Source organism: Cucurbita moschata, unplaced genomic scaffold, assembly GCF_002738365.1.
Source record: "Cucurbita moschata cultivar Rifu unplaced genomic scaffold, Cmos_1.0 Cmo_Scf00011, whole genome shotgun sequence".
NCBI lineage: Eukaryota > Viridiplantae > Streptophyta > Magnoliopsida > Cucurbitales > Cucurbitaceae > Cucurbita > Cucurbita moschata.
The window spans coordinates 1,552,725-1,567,848 of record NW_019268527.1 but is presented as its reverse complement, the minus strand read 5'-3'; the positions used below and the strand labels follow the sequence as shown (position 1 = coordinate 1,567,848).

At 36.3% G+C, this 15,124-nt stretch overlaps 3 protein-coding genes and 4 non-coding genes across 8 annotated transcripts; all 7 read right to left on the bottom strand.

Moving 5' to 3' along the window:
- Positions 1 to 1,093: 1,093 nt before the first annotated feature.
- On the bottom strand, positions 1,094 to 5,476 carry LOC111449684 (nuclear pore complex protein NUP54). Of its 2 annotated transcripts, XR_002711700.1 has the most exons (10): positions 4,856 to 5,476; positions 4,709 to 4,762; positions 4,474 to 4,533; positions 4,258 to 4,368; positions 2,858 to 2,923; positions 2,701 to 2,787; positions 2,424 to 2,525; positions 1,811 to 1,960; positions 1,332 to 1,607; positions 1,094 to 1,263 (listed from the first exon to the last, which is right to left on the bottom strand). XR_002711700.1 is itself a non-coding variant. In XM_023089686.1 (9 exons), exons 1-9 carry the CDS (start codon positions 5,324 to 5,326, stop codon positions 1,491 to 1,493), a joined length of 1,218 nt encoding a protein of 405 aa, XP_022945454.1. In that variant the 5' UTR covers positions 5,327 to 5,476; the 3' UTR covers positions 1,094 to 1,490. The 2 variants fall into 2 exon arrangements, 1 of the variants encoding a protein (XP_022945454.1); XM_023089686.1 differs by having other exon boundaries at positions 1,094 to 1,607.
- A 2,783-nt stretch (positions 5,477 to 8,259) lies between these two features.
- On the bottom strand, positions 8,260 to 8,751 carry LOC111449278 (probable signal peptidase complex subunit 1). Its single transcript, XM_023089115.1, has one exon. The coding sequence runs from the start codon at positions 8,749 to 8,751 to the stop codon at positions 8,470 to 8,472; it is 282 nt and encodes a 93-aa protein (XP_022944883.1). The 3' UTR covers positions 8,260 to 8,469.
- Positions 8,752 to 10,172: 1,421 nt separating this feature from the next.
- LOC111450019 (60S ribosomal protein L17-2) lies at positions 10,173 to 13,080 on the bottom strand. Its single transcript, XM_023090152.1, has 7 exons — positions 12,943 to 13,080; positions 12,783 to 12,819; positions 12,588 to 12,628; positions 10,888 to 11,118; positions 10,698 to 10,800; positions 10,523 to 10,590; positions 10,173 to 10,437 (listed from the first exon to the last, which is right to left on the bottom strand). The coding sequence occupies exons 1-7, from the start codon at positions 12,943 to 12,945 to the stop codon at positions 10,369 to 10,371; spliced, it is 552 nt and encodes a 183-aa protein (XP_022945920.1). The 5' UTR covers positions 12,946 to 13,080; the 3' UTR covers positions 10,173 to 10,368.
- LOC111450072 lies at positions 11,343 to 11,471 on the bottom strand. The gene has a single exon (XR_002711761.1). It is a non-coding gene; the product is annotated as a small nucleolar RNA snoR74 (small nucleolar RNA).
- On the bottom strand, positions 11,618 to 11,744 carry LOC111450069. The gene has a single exon (XR_002711758.1). It is a non-coding gene; the product is annotated as a small nucleolar RNA snoR74 (small nucleolar RNA).
- LOC111450071 lies at positions 11,992 to 12,121 on the bottom strand. Its single transcript, XR_002711760.1, has one exon. It is a non-coding gene; the product is annotated as a small nucleolar RNA snoR74 (small nucleolar RNA).
- On the bottom strand, positions 12,256 to 12,386 carry LOC111450070. The gene has a single exon (XR_002711759.1). It is a non-coding gene; the product is annotated as a small nucleolar RNA snoR74 (small nucleolar RNA).
- Positions 13,081 to 15,124: the final 2,044 nt, after the last annotated feature.

Genomic DNA, 15,124 nt, shown 5'->3' with positions numbered 1-15,124 from the left:
TTTTTTTTTTTTTTTTTTTTTTTTTTACCTTTTGATTTTGTAATTGTTGTTCTTCTCCTTCTCTGATCTTTGTGGTATAATTTGTTTTCGTTTTATATTTTGCAGTAATGAATGAGGAAAGTAGAAATTTATGCCATGTAGTTTGAAAATTTTCAGTCATATCCCTTAATAAAATATGGAAATTGTTAGATAAACCCAATGGAAATTGTTAGATAAACCCAACTTCTACAATGGTATGATATTGCTCTTGCTCGTTCACTTTGAGCATAAGCTCAAACTTCCTCAAAAGACCTCTTATCTATGAAAATAGTATTATTTAATTATAAAAACATGATCATTCTCTAAATTAGCCGATGCCCCTCTCGAACAAAGTACACCTCTCCTTTGAAAGGTAAACAATACACCATACTAAAACAAACCTAATTTTAAGAAATAGAAAATTTAAATAAAAACATTATCCAACGAACCAAAAGTGCGAAGAACATAATTTCATCATTCAAAATCTCAAAACTTAATAATATTTCGCAGTTGCCTTTCAAAATTTCCATTTCCCTTTCTATATTAACATTTGTTTCTCTAGCAATAGTAGCATAACCCCCTCCAATTTCTACCTTCCCTCACTCTAATCTCTATAATATTTCTTTCTTTGCAACCTCGGTAAGCTTTAATAAGCAAATCCGACACCAAATATGTATCCTTCGAATCATATTGAATATTTTTGTCAAATATTCAATATCTTGGTTTACCAACTACACGCATTGTCTAACCAAATCTAATTTTCTTAATAGGTTCCTCAAAAATCCGATTCTTCCCCCAACTAAAGAAGAGATCTGGTTGCCACGTATGAGATTGAGCACAATTTTGCAAAGAAATAGCCTAGGCCTACTTGTGGTGCTTACCTAGCCATTTCGTGATATTACATCTCTCTAAATTTTGCCCCAAACCTTTTCGTCTAGTTTGTGGCCTCGAAAAAAATTTCTATGGGATGGCATGTCTAACCTTTTCACATATATACGTGACCTTAAGGGGTTACTCAAAATAAACATATCTAACTATAAACTATACACAACTAAAGTTTAAGAAGCCACAAATCCTTCTTCCTAGCATAGGCTTTTATAAAAAAAAGAGGTATATCATCCAAATGCCAAGATTTTAAAGGTTTTTTCATGAATCCAATACCTTGCTGATGTCGACTACGCTAAGCGACCAACATAGCAACTGTTCATGCTGCCTTATCACTCAATTACAGCTCAGCCCTTAACCCTGCATCGAATCAAAATCGAATAGGTATTAAGCATTTCAGATTGACCACATCTTAACAAAGTACTAACCCAGGCTCTCTGAAGAGATGTCGGCCAGCACTAGACGAATAACTTGGGCAGCATATAAAACATTTGAAATCAGATTTTAATTTTTCCTTTTGGAAAATTCAAAGCAAATATATCAATAACAAAACAGAAAATCGGCTAGAAATGTGAACTCAATTCCTTTTAACTCAAATCATCTATCATCTCTTTGTCTTCAGCCATTATAATTTCCATGTCTCTAACATCTCGCTTTAAAACAGTTCCAAGTCTAGCAATGGCCTCAGTCTGCTGCTGCAATACCTGCCACTCGACATGTAGATGATGTTGGTTAATAAATCAGACAATAAAATAACTGCATTTAACAAAATTCTCACTAACAAATAATTATACCACTTTTTTCTTTTATTTTTGAAAGACTGTCAACACAATTTAGGTAAGCCTCATTATGTTTATTTTCAGCAAAACTTCGAGTGAAAAAGCAGACTCCAAACACATATACGCACCTCCTGCATATCAGCAAGACTCTGTTCATGTATTTTTGTCGAACCTTGAAGATAGATAGAATTACCAGCACCAGAGCCATTTGCTTGACCACAAGTAATTGTAAGCAAATTTTTCACCCTCCTCGAAAGCTCTGCTCCAGATCCTCTCAACTGAAACATGTCCAAGAATCTCATTACGATAAACAACTTTTTGGGTAAGTAACATATTTTCCCCTAGTTAAAATTTTAATTCTAGTTTATCCCCCCATTGACTTGATAAAGAAGAAGACAACTTGCCCTCCTACATGGAAAATAAGTTCATTTTTAAGGTATATTATAATGGTAGACAATAATATCATATTATAGTAAACATTAAAAGGCAATAAAAGATAATGTAAATACGATGTTCTTTAGAAAGAAAAATTAAAGCACTGATTCTAAAATTTCAGTCTGTTTCTTTTTGCAGAATGATAATTGAAAATTTTATCAAGTTATTTAAATTTTGCAATAATTTACATGTTTAACAATGAGGATAAAGTTGAATTTGATTCAACTATGGAAATGCGCTGCGAATTCCCTGCATGGATATTTTCAGTTTTTGAAATTGAGGTAAAAGGGGGGGAAGGATACCTACCTGTCTTGTTATCAAAGCTAACCTCTCAGCCAATTCAGCCTCCCCTGTCATTATAGGCACTCGGCAACCCTTACTTTCTAGCGCCTCCACGACTCTCATCATCTTTAATCGAACAAAAGGGAAAATATAAAATAGAAGCACTTTGGCATCAGTAGCATTATGAACATTTTGTGTGTGCGTGTGTGTTGGGTGGGGCGGAGGGAAGGAAAACATGAAGATCACATCCTTATCATTCTTTTTTCTTTTTGGCCCACTGATTATAAAAAATAATACATACTCTCAAAAGACGCCTTTGAAGACCTTGCTCCTTCTGTTTCAATCTTTGGATCCAAGGTAGAGTATCAGCTAGAAAATGCCTCTGAAGCTGTATAAATCAATTGTCAATTAAAAAAAAGAAATTAAAAAAATTTATCCTCAAGGAAGCATCAGATTACCGTTTTGACATTGCTTTGGGTCATCCGCAGTCTCTCAGCATCAGAAAGAATGACTTCATCTTGAATCTGTATTAACCCCAGAAGTGTCAGTGCAACAAACCAGGCTGCTTCACTCAGCAAACACGAGGACGTGTGAAAAGGATAATACACTTAAAATGGGTTGCACAAATATTACTCTTTTAAGATATTTTCAGATGTTAAAAATATTTTTATAAACAGTGACAGAAACAAAACAGATTCAGTATTTGACAACTTTTAAGAACATTTCAATTGGAATAAAAAACTTTCACAAGGCATGCTGGAAGCACACGCAGAAGCTAATATGGCACAGCACTTTCAGCACACGCAATATTGATATACCATGGATATTTCCAATTTACATATGCCCTGCAACTTGAACATAAAGATAATCGTACTTATCCAAGAACATACTAATAATCTTGAATGGAAACAAAAAACCAGTCACTAAGCTATTGCATTTGTTCCACCAACATTGATGGATTAAATAAACATAATTGGCATCCTATCAAACATAACTTGTGTTTTCCTACTTAACAGTTTTGAATGTCAATTACACAAGGACCAGAACTTGTCACAACAATTAACATCCAAAAGGGATAGATACAGTACAGGCACAACGGAGGCAATACCTTAGCGACATTTTGAATCTTACTGATATTTATGAGGAAAAAGTTATATATAAGCACATTAGGACAATCTTGCTTGCTATTAGAATTTTATTTTTGAATAATGCTTACACTTTAATGTGTACGGTTATCATGAATTTAATTTTTTTCACTATAACCGAAAGTATAAATTTACTTTAAAGAAAATGAAATCTTGTGTATTTAAATAAACTATAAAATTTTAGGTCAAGTTTAGCCATTCAGTAAGTCCAAACATGATTATCTTAAATAAGTTTTATTTATGTTAAAGGTTATCAAAATAATTTTTTAAGGGAACGTATAATCATCGAACTATATATTTATTTCAAACCTATCGTTTTTCTTAATTAATCATTGAGTTCGAAATAAAATGAATCCTTAATACAGTGAAAAAGGTGAACTAGAAATATAATTGCATCCATCAGTACAATCTCTCAGATGTAACTTTGGATCAGCCACCTTAAGAACCCTAAGTATCTAATCAGATCCATGACGCAGGTTCAAATTTATATGTATATGGTTAACATTGCTTAAGAACACGCCTGCAAATCCATCATCGTTGATGGAAATAACTACAAAAAGTTTGATGCTGTAACAAAAAATATGCTAAAACTCATAGAGCACAATCAAATATGCAAAGATATTGAGGACATACACAAGTTTCAAGCGCTGAGACAAATATTTTAAAATATAATCAAAGAATTTCGCAACACATTTCGCAGTAAATTGAAATACCTTCAATCGCTGAGATAAATCCTTAAAACCTTGAACAAGCTGTGGCCACAATCGCTCTCTATCAGCACTTTCCATGCCTTCAAGTTTTGCCATAGCCTCAGCCCACATTATCTGGCAATGCAAACTATTATCCGTACTTAGTGTAGAATCCGATGAAAAAAAGACATACAAACATGAAAGTTCTTCAGACGTAGAAACACGATATACGGAACTCACATCCGACACACCAGCAGGTTTCGCCCTATATTGAGGATCAGTTACACTGAACAACAAACGCTGCAAAATAAACACAAATATCAACTTCCTAGCAACTGGAAATGATGAATACACAACTTTCTAGAACTTAAAAGAAAGTTTATAATATTTTTCCTCACGATTATCAATTCTCATGTGTAAGCGAGGGTAAAAACACAAAGGCACTACGATTCCAGTCGAGAACAGGAATACAAACCTTGAAGGCATACTTAGGGTTTCCTGCGTCGTCCTTGTAAGCCTCAACAATTGCCTGATGCAGACAATAAAAACAAAATAAATGGCGCAGACACAGAAGGAGAAAGGAGATATTGCTAGTTCTTGCCAGTTACTTTCAGAAACGTACTTGAATATCTCGATCTGCCATGGAGAAAGGAAGCGGTGCCACCGGGGCCATCTGGGTGGTCAATTGAGCATTTGGAAATGGACTGGACTGAGGCGCTGCAAACGGAGTCTGGAAACCGAATCCTGTAGCTGCTGGTAGCTGAAACAACGGCGATTGCTGCTGCTGCTGTTGTGAAGGCTGAGAAGAGAAAGGAGTGGAGAAAAGAGACGAGCCGAAGCCGGTAGCAAAAGACGACGAAGATGGAGTTCCAAAAGCAGGAGTTGATGAAAAGTTTCCAAACGCGGGGGATGCCGATGGAGTTCCGAAGGCCGGAGTTGATTGTGGAGTACCAAAGGCCGGAGTTGATTGTGGAGTACCGAAGGCCGGAGTTGATTGTGGAGTACCGAAGGCCGGAGTTGACTGCGGAGTGCCGAAGGCCGGAGTTGACTGCGGAGTGCCGAAGGCGGAGGAGGAGAGTTGAGCTCCGAACATTGTGCTTGCAATGGAGAGTGAAAGAGAAACCCTAATTGGTCTCAAAGGGAAAGCGCCATTAGAGAGATGAAACTCGTGCTCGACAAGGTGCCTCTCTCAGATATTCAAGGTCGGGTGGTTTAAGTGAGAACGATGGGGCACTGAACCCTTTTGCCGCATCTTACTTTCCGGAAATTTTAGACATATTTGGGAATTATTTTTTAAAAATAAAAATATAAATTTCTGCCAAAAAAAAAAAAAAATATATATATATATATATATAGTATAAAAAATTAACCTTTATAATTATTTATTCAATTAAAGTATATATTTATTAGGATGAATTAACTAATTAAATTAATATCATAGCAAGACAAATATATATATATATATATATATATATATATATATTCTCAAAAGTTTTCAAAAAAAATTATCATTCGGCATGTAACTCAATGGTGCTCCCCGGTATTGCAAGGTTAGCCCGAGGATTGTCTTGCGCAGATCAAGGAGGTTTTGTTTGATAGAGTAGTGGTTATATTATTTATTATATGAAAAATTCATGACTATTAGTGTAATTTTAAACAATATGATATTCCAGAGAATCATGTTCGAGTTGTTCGAGTAACAACTTAGAGGGATTGGATGTTTTATCCGGTTAACACTATTAATACAATTTAGTTTATAATTAACAAATTTAAAAAGAGAGATAAAATACTCACAAATTATCACCTGATGTTACCATTCAATTTTTCTCTAAAATAAAAGCATATAAAAAAAAAGCTTTAAATCACACTATTCAGATCAACGTCAAGGGGCACAAAGTCGGCCACCTAAAAATAACTATGGATGAATTCTACCCACATTGATAAGCACCAACAATGTTGAATTTTGCAAAGTTAGAGGTTAGAATTTAACATTATTGAACTTAGAATCTATGATGGTCACTCTTGGATCCCAAGACAATTCACTCCAAAATGAGCTGGAGCTTAATCACGACAAATCCAATGAATCGAAATTTAACATCAAACCTAAAGAGGTTTGAAAGAAACATATGAATATTACATGCCTTTAAACAGGTCAAACGTATCACACATTATTATCATAGTTCATTGGGGTCGTGAAGTAAGCGTTCATAAATGAAATAAACGAAGAAAATCGAAAGAGTAGATCATTCTCATTCATTTATCATAATAATGTAAGCAAACATCACAAGAAAAAATAAAGGGGAGATATATGGAAACATGGTAGTTTTAAGCAAAAAGGAAACAGAAAAAAGTTAGCTCACAACCAAATGATAATTTCTGTATTTCACCGATTCCTAAGAAACAAATGTATCCTTATCAAGGCAGAGTGAAACTACATGAGAAACCTCTTCCTCAACAAAGACCTGTAACTCGCCTATTTGAGCCGAGTCGGAAGAGGGTAACGCTATCAATGGCCGACTAGTAAACCCACTAATTACTTGATGTTCTAGCTATCGGAAGAGGGTAACGCTATCAATGGCCGACTAGTAAACCCACTAATTACTTGATGTTCTAGCTATGTGCTCGAATGAGATGAACACATAAATCTGAAGATGGGGTAATAACCAAGTCCACCACCAGCAAATATTGTCCTTTTTGGACTTTCTCTTTTGAGCTTTCCCTCAAAGTTTTAAAATGAGTTTGCTAGAAAATGGTTTTCACACTCTTAAGAATGTTTCGTTCCCTGTCCAACTGATGTAGGATCTCACAATCCACCCCTCTTTGGGGTCCAGCATCCTCATTGGCACTCGTTCCCCTCTCGAATCGATGTAAGATCTCACAATCCACCCCGCTTTAGGGTCGAGCGTCCTCGCTGGCAATAGTTTCCCTCTCCAATCGATGTAGGTTCTCACAATCTACCCCCTTCAAGGCCTAGCGTCCTCACTGGCACTCGTTCCCCTCCCCAATCGATGTGGGTTCTCACAATCCACCTCCCTTCAGGGCCCAACGTCCTCACTGGCACACTGCCAGGTGTCCATCCCTCTTCGGGGCTCAACGTCCTCACTGGCACACTTCCTAGTGTCCACCCCTCTTCGAGGCTCAACATCCTCTCTGGCACACTTCCTAATGTCCACCCCTCTTCGGGGCTCAACATCCTCTCTGGCACACTTCCTAATGTCCACCCCTCTTCGGGGCTCAACGTCCTCACTGGCACACTTCCCAGTGTTCACCCCCTTCGGGGCTCAGCGTTCTCACTGACACACCGCCCGGTGTCCGGCTCTAATACCATTTGAAACAGCTCAAGCCCACAGCTAACAGATATGACTTTCCCTTCTGGTTTTTCTTCAAGATTTTAAAAAGCCTTTACTAAGGAGAGGTTTTCATACCCTTATGAATGCTTTATTACCCTCTCCCACCGATGTGGGATCTCACAATCCACCCTCCTTCGGAGATGTTTTCATACCCTTATGAATGCTTCATTGCCCTCTCCCACCGATGTGGGATCTCACAATCCACCCCCTTCGGGAGTCCAGCGTCCTCACTGGCACTCATTCTCCTTTCCAATCGATGTTGGATCTCACAGATGGACTCCGAAGTCCCCTGAGTGCCAATTCCAACCCTTAGAGTTAATCACATAATAAATCTAAAGAAGACCTCACGATTCACACAAAACATATAGCAGAGTGCCTTTCGAAACTCAAGTGCACAAAAGAGTGCACGAATGCCCAATTTCATAAGAAAGTAGACTAACATCAGAGCCAAGCTATATTCCACCTTGAGAATAGGCAAACAATGTACATAAGACCAATAGAAACAGGAACGTATGAATAATGAAAACTTGCAATGCATTCCTGGATGTAATGGGGTGCGGATGACAATCTGTAAATGCAACATTCATCCTCTAGATGAATGAATTCAGTTTAGTTTCAAAGTGCTCTTCACATTCATATGATAACAACCACAAATCCTTAACAACCAGGGAAGAAAAGCAGACAATTAACTTAAAATTATGATGATTTAATCTATTTTAACAATCAACTGAAAATCAATAGCGAAAACCAAAAAAGAGACATGTCTTTCTCTAAAACTTCAAAATTATAATCCATAAAAACAGTGTATGTATCATGATTGTGGGGAAATTAGTAATCCAACGGTTCAAACTGTGTTAATACGAGAACAAAGTCAAATCAAACAGACCTACTTCTTAGTGGATTTCTTCTTCAAAACCGCAGGCTCCGGCTGCTGCGGCTTAGGGTATTTTTCAGCCACATTAGGATCCAACCATTTGAGCGGGTGGAGATTAAAGAAAGGCCAATTCGGAACAGTAATCAATGTGGTGAGAATCACACCGCCGGCGTAAACCAAGATCATCATCCGAAACGATCCCATAACATAGCCAGTCGAAAAGGCCCCCACGGCAAATGCAAGCAACATAATCTGCATCATCTGCTCCGCAAGCTTCTGCCCTTGCCAATCCATCTGAAGTATGGAAAAAAAATGTAAGAAAATCGACAGATCGAAACCATCGGAGGGGCGTAAAACATAATTCGTCGATCAAAAACAGGTAGTCAAGGAAAATTACTGAGAATTCGAAAGGAAGATTTAACTATAATGAAAAGACCTACCTACTTGGAAAAAGGGAAATCGTTTCATATCGCTATGAGCAAAGATTCAAGAACATACAAACGAAAATAAAGGGAATCAGAGGAATCATAGAGAGAGCGAGTAGCAACCTGTAGGCGAATTTGGAGACGACGATGTGCAGTTCAAAGGGTAATGATCCGCCGGAGGAAATGAGCGGAAGAAATACGTCAATTGTTTTGAGAAATCAAACGAAGAGCGGTATGTATTTTAACGGTCCTGATTCGGAAGAATTTAGACGTAAGATCTCAGCCGTCCCGCTGAATTCGCGCATCTAATTGACTGAATAAACAGTAAAAAGAAAAAAAACAAGTCGTGAATGTACCTTTTTGTCCCCCCGAGTTCGTTTGGTTATGAATTTATATTTTATTGGATTCAAATAAATAAATAACTTTTATCTTTTATGAATTTTTTCTCAAATTAGATTAAATTAAACTAAACTACGTAAATTTCTTATTAATTCTTAGATATACGTTTATGATATATTTATTTATACGGTTAATTATTAATTATTAATTCTCCGCCCCATCTTTAAAATAATTTTTAGCTATTTGAAGTTACTTTTCAAGAATATATATTAATACTAAGTCACAAATTTTAATTAGAGATTTGAAAATAAATAAATAAATAGTTTAAGAAATAATATTCTAATTTTATCAAAGAAAAAAAAAAAGACAGTAGTATTTAGTCTTATTAAAAACAAAAAACGTGAATATATGATTTTAACCCAAATCAATTCAATTAGTTTAGTTAGGTTTATTAGATGAACGTCTCTCTATAATATTAGACAATATTATAATATTGTAGATTTTAAACATAAGTTCTCTTTGGGATTCCTCAAAAGAACGGAAAATATTATTTGATTATAAATCCACGAATCCATAATCATTTCAAGTTTATTATTCAGTCTAAAAGAGATTGAGATGACATTTTCAAATGAAAAACATAAAAATTGACATATATTTTCACAAAATCTTCCTCTCCCATCCTCCCTCCACCCTCCTCTTTTTATCGGAAAACACCACCTCCACCTCCACCTCCACCCTCCTCTTTTTATCGGAAAACTCCACCTCCACCTCCACCCTCCTCTTTTTATCGGAAAACTCCACCTCCACCTCCACCTCCACCGTTCTCGTTCCTTGAAACCCTATTCTTATTTCAAATTAAACAGCGGAATTTCTATAATTCAACATAAAGCATAAAAGATCTAAAGTAATGGGATTTCAAACAATGAACTAAACAAAGAGGGAGGTTGAAAAGGAAGTAAAGATTTGTAGAACTCTTGGCTTAAAAGGGAATAAAAATCCAAAATGAACATGATCGAGGATCCCATAAACTACAAAGTTAAGAGGCATTGGATACCAAACAACTCGTTCTAATATTTGACTAGACTTAAGCAACCAAACTCTGCTTTGAAACAAAAAAACAAGTACAAAATGCGGCAATAATATTTGATCAGGATGAAGCACCACTGCGGAGAGCTTGACCCTTCTTGCTTTTACTCGTTGCCAACTGGGTCTCAGGCTGCCACCACAAAACCAAGCATTTATGAACAACCCCTCCCCCTAAACACACACCATAATATATACAAATCTAATACAAATTTTACCTCTTTCTTCACAGGTTCTTCCTTTTCTGACAAAATAAGCTCGATGTGGCATGGAGATGACATATAGGCTGCACAAGAAAAAATAGACACCAAACGTTCCAGATAGTTTATGCAATGATCAAACCCAGAAACAATTTAGTGTTGTTCTTTTTGAGATCTTAAGGAAAAAACATACGGTTAATTCTTCCGTGAGCACGGTAGGTACGGCGTCTTTGTTTTTGTGCTTGATTCACCTGGATGTGGGATACAATGAGAGAATCAACGTCCAGTCCTTTCACCTGAATGAGGAAGATACCATAGTCGGGTCAGAATCGTTATCAAAAACAGGGATGGCATAAGTAACTAGGAGAGAAGGTTATACGTACTTCGGCATTACTCTCGGCATTCTTAAGAAGATCTAGAATGAATTTTGCCGACTTAACAGGCCAGCGTCCTTGACCATTTGAGTGCCTATTTTTTGCCTGAGCAGTTCGTCCAACTCCTCCGCAGAAACGTCGGAATGGAATAGCCTGCTTGTGGGCAAGAACATCCTCCAAATACCTCTTTGCCTTGGCCAAGGGCAACTTCCTAAGGGCATGCGCAGTCTCTCTTGTATTCTACAGACAAAAAAAAAAAAATGATGGTGGATGCAATAAGTTAAAAACAAGGTAACAAAAGATGCATTCAAGAAGTTTATACAAGCTGTAAAAAATTCAACCAATTCACAATGACAAGAATGAGAACAGCCACACCTTATTACAATAAAACAGTATGAAATTCTACTATGAGAATGTTAATTGTTACAATTAGATCCATGTTCTATGTCGATAAGCTATATTATTTGTGTAGCATCATTTACTGAACCTTCAGCAACTAGCTTTACAGAGGTTCATCCAATAACAATGCATTCAGTTTCCCTGAATTTGACGAGAGCCACCATTCATAAAAGGCAACAGAGCCCTGCTTTTTGAACAGGTACATTTTATCAAGATAATTCTTTGCAAAATGGTGATGCCCCACATAAAAATGTCTATCTAGGATCACTTGTTTAATGTATATCAACTTATTTGCTGAAATTTTATGTATACAACCTTTTTGAACACTATGATATGGTAAAAATGTAGCACAATTTACTGAACCTTCAGTGATAATTACTACAGAGGTTCACCCAATAACCATGCACTTAGTTTCCCTGAAGTTTACGAGAGCCCAGTTCACAGAGGCAACAAAGCCCTGCTTTTTTCATCAGGTTACAGAACAAGTCCAATTTCAGAAAATCCTACATAAATGTAGTAAAAATTTTCCAATTTCTACATAATATTTAGTATGAATAGTATAAAATTAATTGAATAAATGGTCCTCAAAAACAATTTACTAACATTTAACCTGTGTTCTTTGAGTCAAACAAAAAAAGGCCTATCAGCAATAAAATTTTAGGTTCCAAAGACCATCATCGATGCAAACTTACGAGACAGTAAATGCTATAGAGCTTATGTAGCATCATTTACTGAACTTTCAGAAATTAGAAAAACAGAGGTTCACCCAATAATGATTCATTCAGTTTTCCTGAAGTTTACGAGAGCACTATTCACAAAATAGGCAACAGAGCCCTGCTTTTTTCATCAGGTTGGTTACAAACTTACAATCAGCCCCAGATAATTATCAAATGCACAACATAAAGTCAGATAGTGCAAAATTATAACTCTTGTACGCACAATCCAAAAACTATCAACCATGACAGCAAGCAGCAAAGATTATGTAGCATTATTTACTGAACCTTTAGCAATTATTTATACAGAGGTTCACCCAATAATGATCCAATTCGATTTTCCTGAAGTTTACAAGAGCACTATTCACAAAATAGGCAACAGAACCCTGCTTTTTTCATCAGGTTAACATCAGACAGTCATAAAATAATCACATTCACGGTATCAAATATGTAGATGACATTACTCTTAATCCAAAACATTAACAACTATAAATGAATACATGTATTAAAAATCTACATACTTGCACAGAATTGGCGGGTTTTTATTCAACGAAAAAGAACAATGAAATGAGAAAGCAGTTAAAGCAGCTAAGTTACCTTGAAATGGACTCTGAGGTCGGAGCCTCGAGCTTTGCAGGCTGAATATAAATTAAAAACAAAAAGCATTAGATTCTGAACTTCTAAGTTTCTAACAGAACTTCAGAAATAGTGCAAATCACAACAACTGCATAACGAAAATCAATATGAAACTAAAAAAAAAAAAAAAATACAAATTAAGAAGAACAAACTTACACTTGGTGATGTTATCCGGCTCCCTTGAGTACTTAACCTGTAAAAGGGAACATTAACATAAATCTGAATTCAGAAACTTGCTAAGCTCGTGGAATTTCAAGCATTGTACAGATAATAAGAAGTGAAAAAGGAGATCGGAACGCTGCAAGAGGAAATGTACCATGGCGGCGGATGCTAAATCTTCACCTCTCTGAACCAGATTGAGTCCCTCCTGCAAGCAAGAGTACTAGGAAGACGAAATTCGAGTTTCTTATAGTAGGGAAACCCTAATCGTGAACCGCTGAACATGGACTTTATATTGGGCCAGGCTTACACGGCCCACTATCATTTTCCCTCTATCCGTTATTTATATAATTATATATATATAATTTTAAATAAATTGAAAATGAATTTTATACTTATAATTCTTTTTTTTTTAAAAAAAAAAACTCATTTTAATAAAACACTTGCAAATAAGAATTATTTAATTTCCCCCAACCAAATTTATAATTTAACTTCAAAATTTTAAATTTTGATTATTATTTATTTACCTATCCGTGACACTATTTTAGCTCAATAACTCCATCTCGAGTCAAATTACACGAGAAATAAAATTGTATATCAATGTATTGTTGCGTCCATGCATAATAACGCTCTTGTATAGCTTAGTGGTAGAACTATTATCACATGATACGGTGAGACACTTGTCAAAACCGAGAGGTAATTGCCACGAACTCTACCTTAATAGTGGGGGAGAAAAAAACATGTTGGAAGGACTCGTGTTGGTCTATTAGGATAGTCTTCAGTCTTAAGAAGAAAGGAGTAAATAACATGATTATATTGTAGGAAATGTAAGGGGAAGTCGGATTGTCGGGGCCATCCGATGGTGACCAACTAAACTCTTGTACTTTTTAGTTTGGTCGGGTCAAGTCGAGTCATGTCGTCTTCCCTTCATCAATAATCTCTCTTCTCTCGACTTTCTCGTCTTGCAACGAGTGCAGCTCTCATATTTAGTTGCCAACGATTATGATTGAAACCCTTGTTGAGGATTGTTGGAAGGGAGTCCACGTTGGCTAATTTAGAGAATGACCATAGGTTTATAAGGAATATACCTCCATTGATACGAGTCTTTTTGGAAAATCTAAAACTAAAGAGCTTATGCTCAAAGTGAACAATATCATACCATTGTGAAGAGCCAATATCATATCATTGTGCAACCCAGAGACTTAGAAAGCAGGCCCACGGATAGTTGTGCTATTACATTAAAAAAACCGTAAACCCTAAAACGTGTTTGTTGCATTATTTACGTTAGATATTTAAAAAAATGATCAACATTTTTCAATTTCACGTACGAAAATTTGTAGCTTTTTAGACGGATAAGGATGAAAGATTTCTTTATACACCATATCTTTGGTAGGACATATTATAATAAAGTAGCACATGAAATGTCCTAACAAAATCACCAACACTGCAGCCCACAAGCCATCAACGAACCTTCACTTTCATGCGAAACCTAAGTTTGTTTGGCTACATACATTGCTCGTGCATGCATGTTCAGTTGTCTGCGACTCTATCTGACTAGCCTCTATACTAGGCCAAGTCATCCGACTCGATCTCGCCTCTATTCGAGGCCAAGGTCTCTCACATATAACGTTGCATCTCATATTCTCATCTTGGTTGTCAATAACATGACCTTCACGTCATGATATCATCTCAAGTTCAAAATGTCATCGACCATTGTAGCTTCCATCCATTTGGGTTCTATCGAAGCATGTACCCTCTTGTATCCACGCTAAATTATTTACGAACTCTGTACCCGATAGTTAGCGTGTGAATGTTTGCTGAATCCACCACGCCTTAAATGGGGGAGAGAGTTCTCTTATTTATAATCATTTACAGAATACAGAAATATGGTAAATTACAAATAATATGGAAATAGCAATAAAAGGAAAGAATAATAAATGAATACAATATATTTGTCTTTAATAAAAGGGCAAATATGGTAACCCGTAATGTAAGGCAAATATAGATATTTGCCTTATAATGAATGGTCAACTATCCTTAACACCCCCTTGCAAGCTGAGCGTCGGATTTGAACGAACGTGAAGCTTGGATCTGAAAAATTCAAAGAGAGGTCGAGAAATACTCTTTGTGAAGATGTCAGCAACTTGGAGATGAGAGGGTACATATTGTGTGCGAAGTTTGCTAGCGATAACAAGTTCTTAAAGGAAATGATAATCTAGTTCAACATGTTTGACCTGCTTGTGAGAAACGGGATTAGAGCTCAAAAAAATAGCACTTTTGTTGTCACATAAGAGTAAGGGCTGCTGTGAAATAGGGACCTTGAGGTCATGCAAAAGATG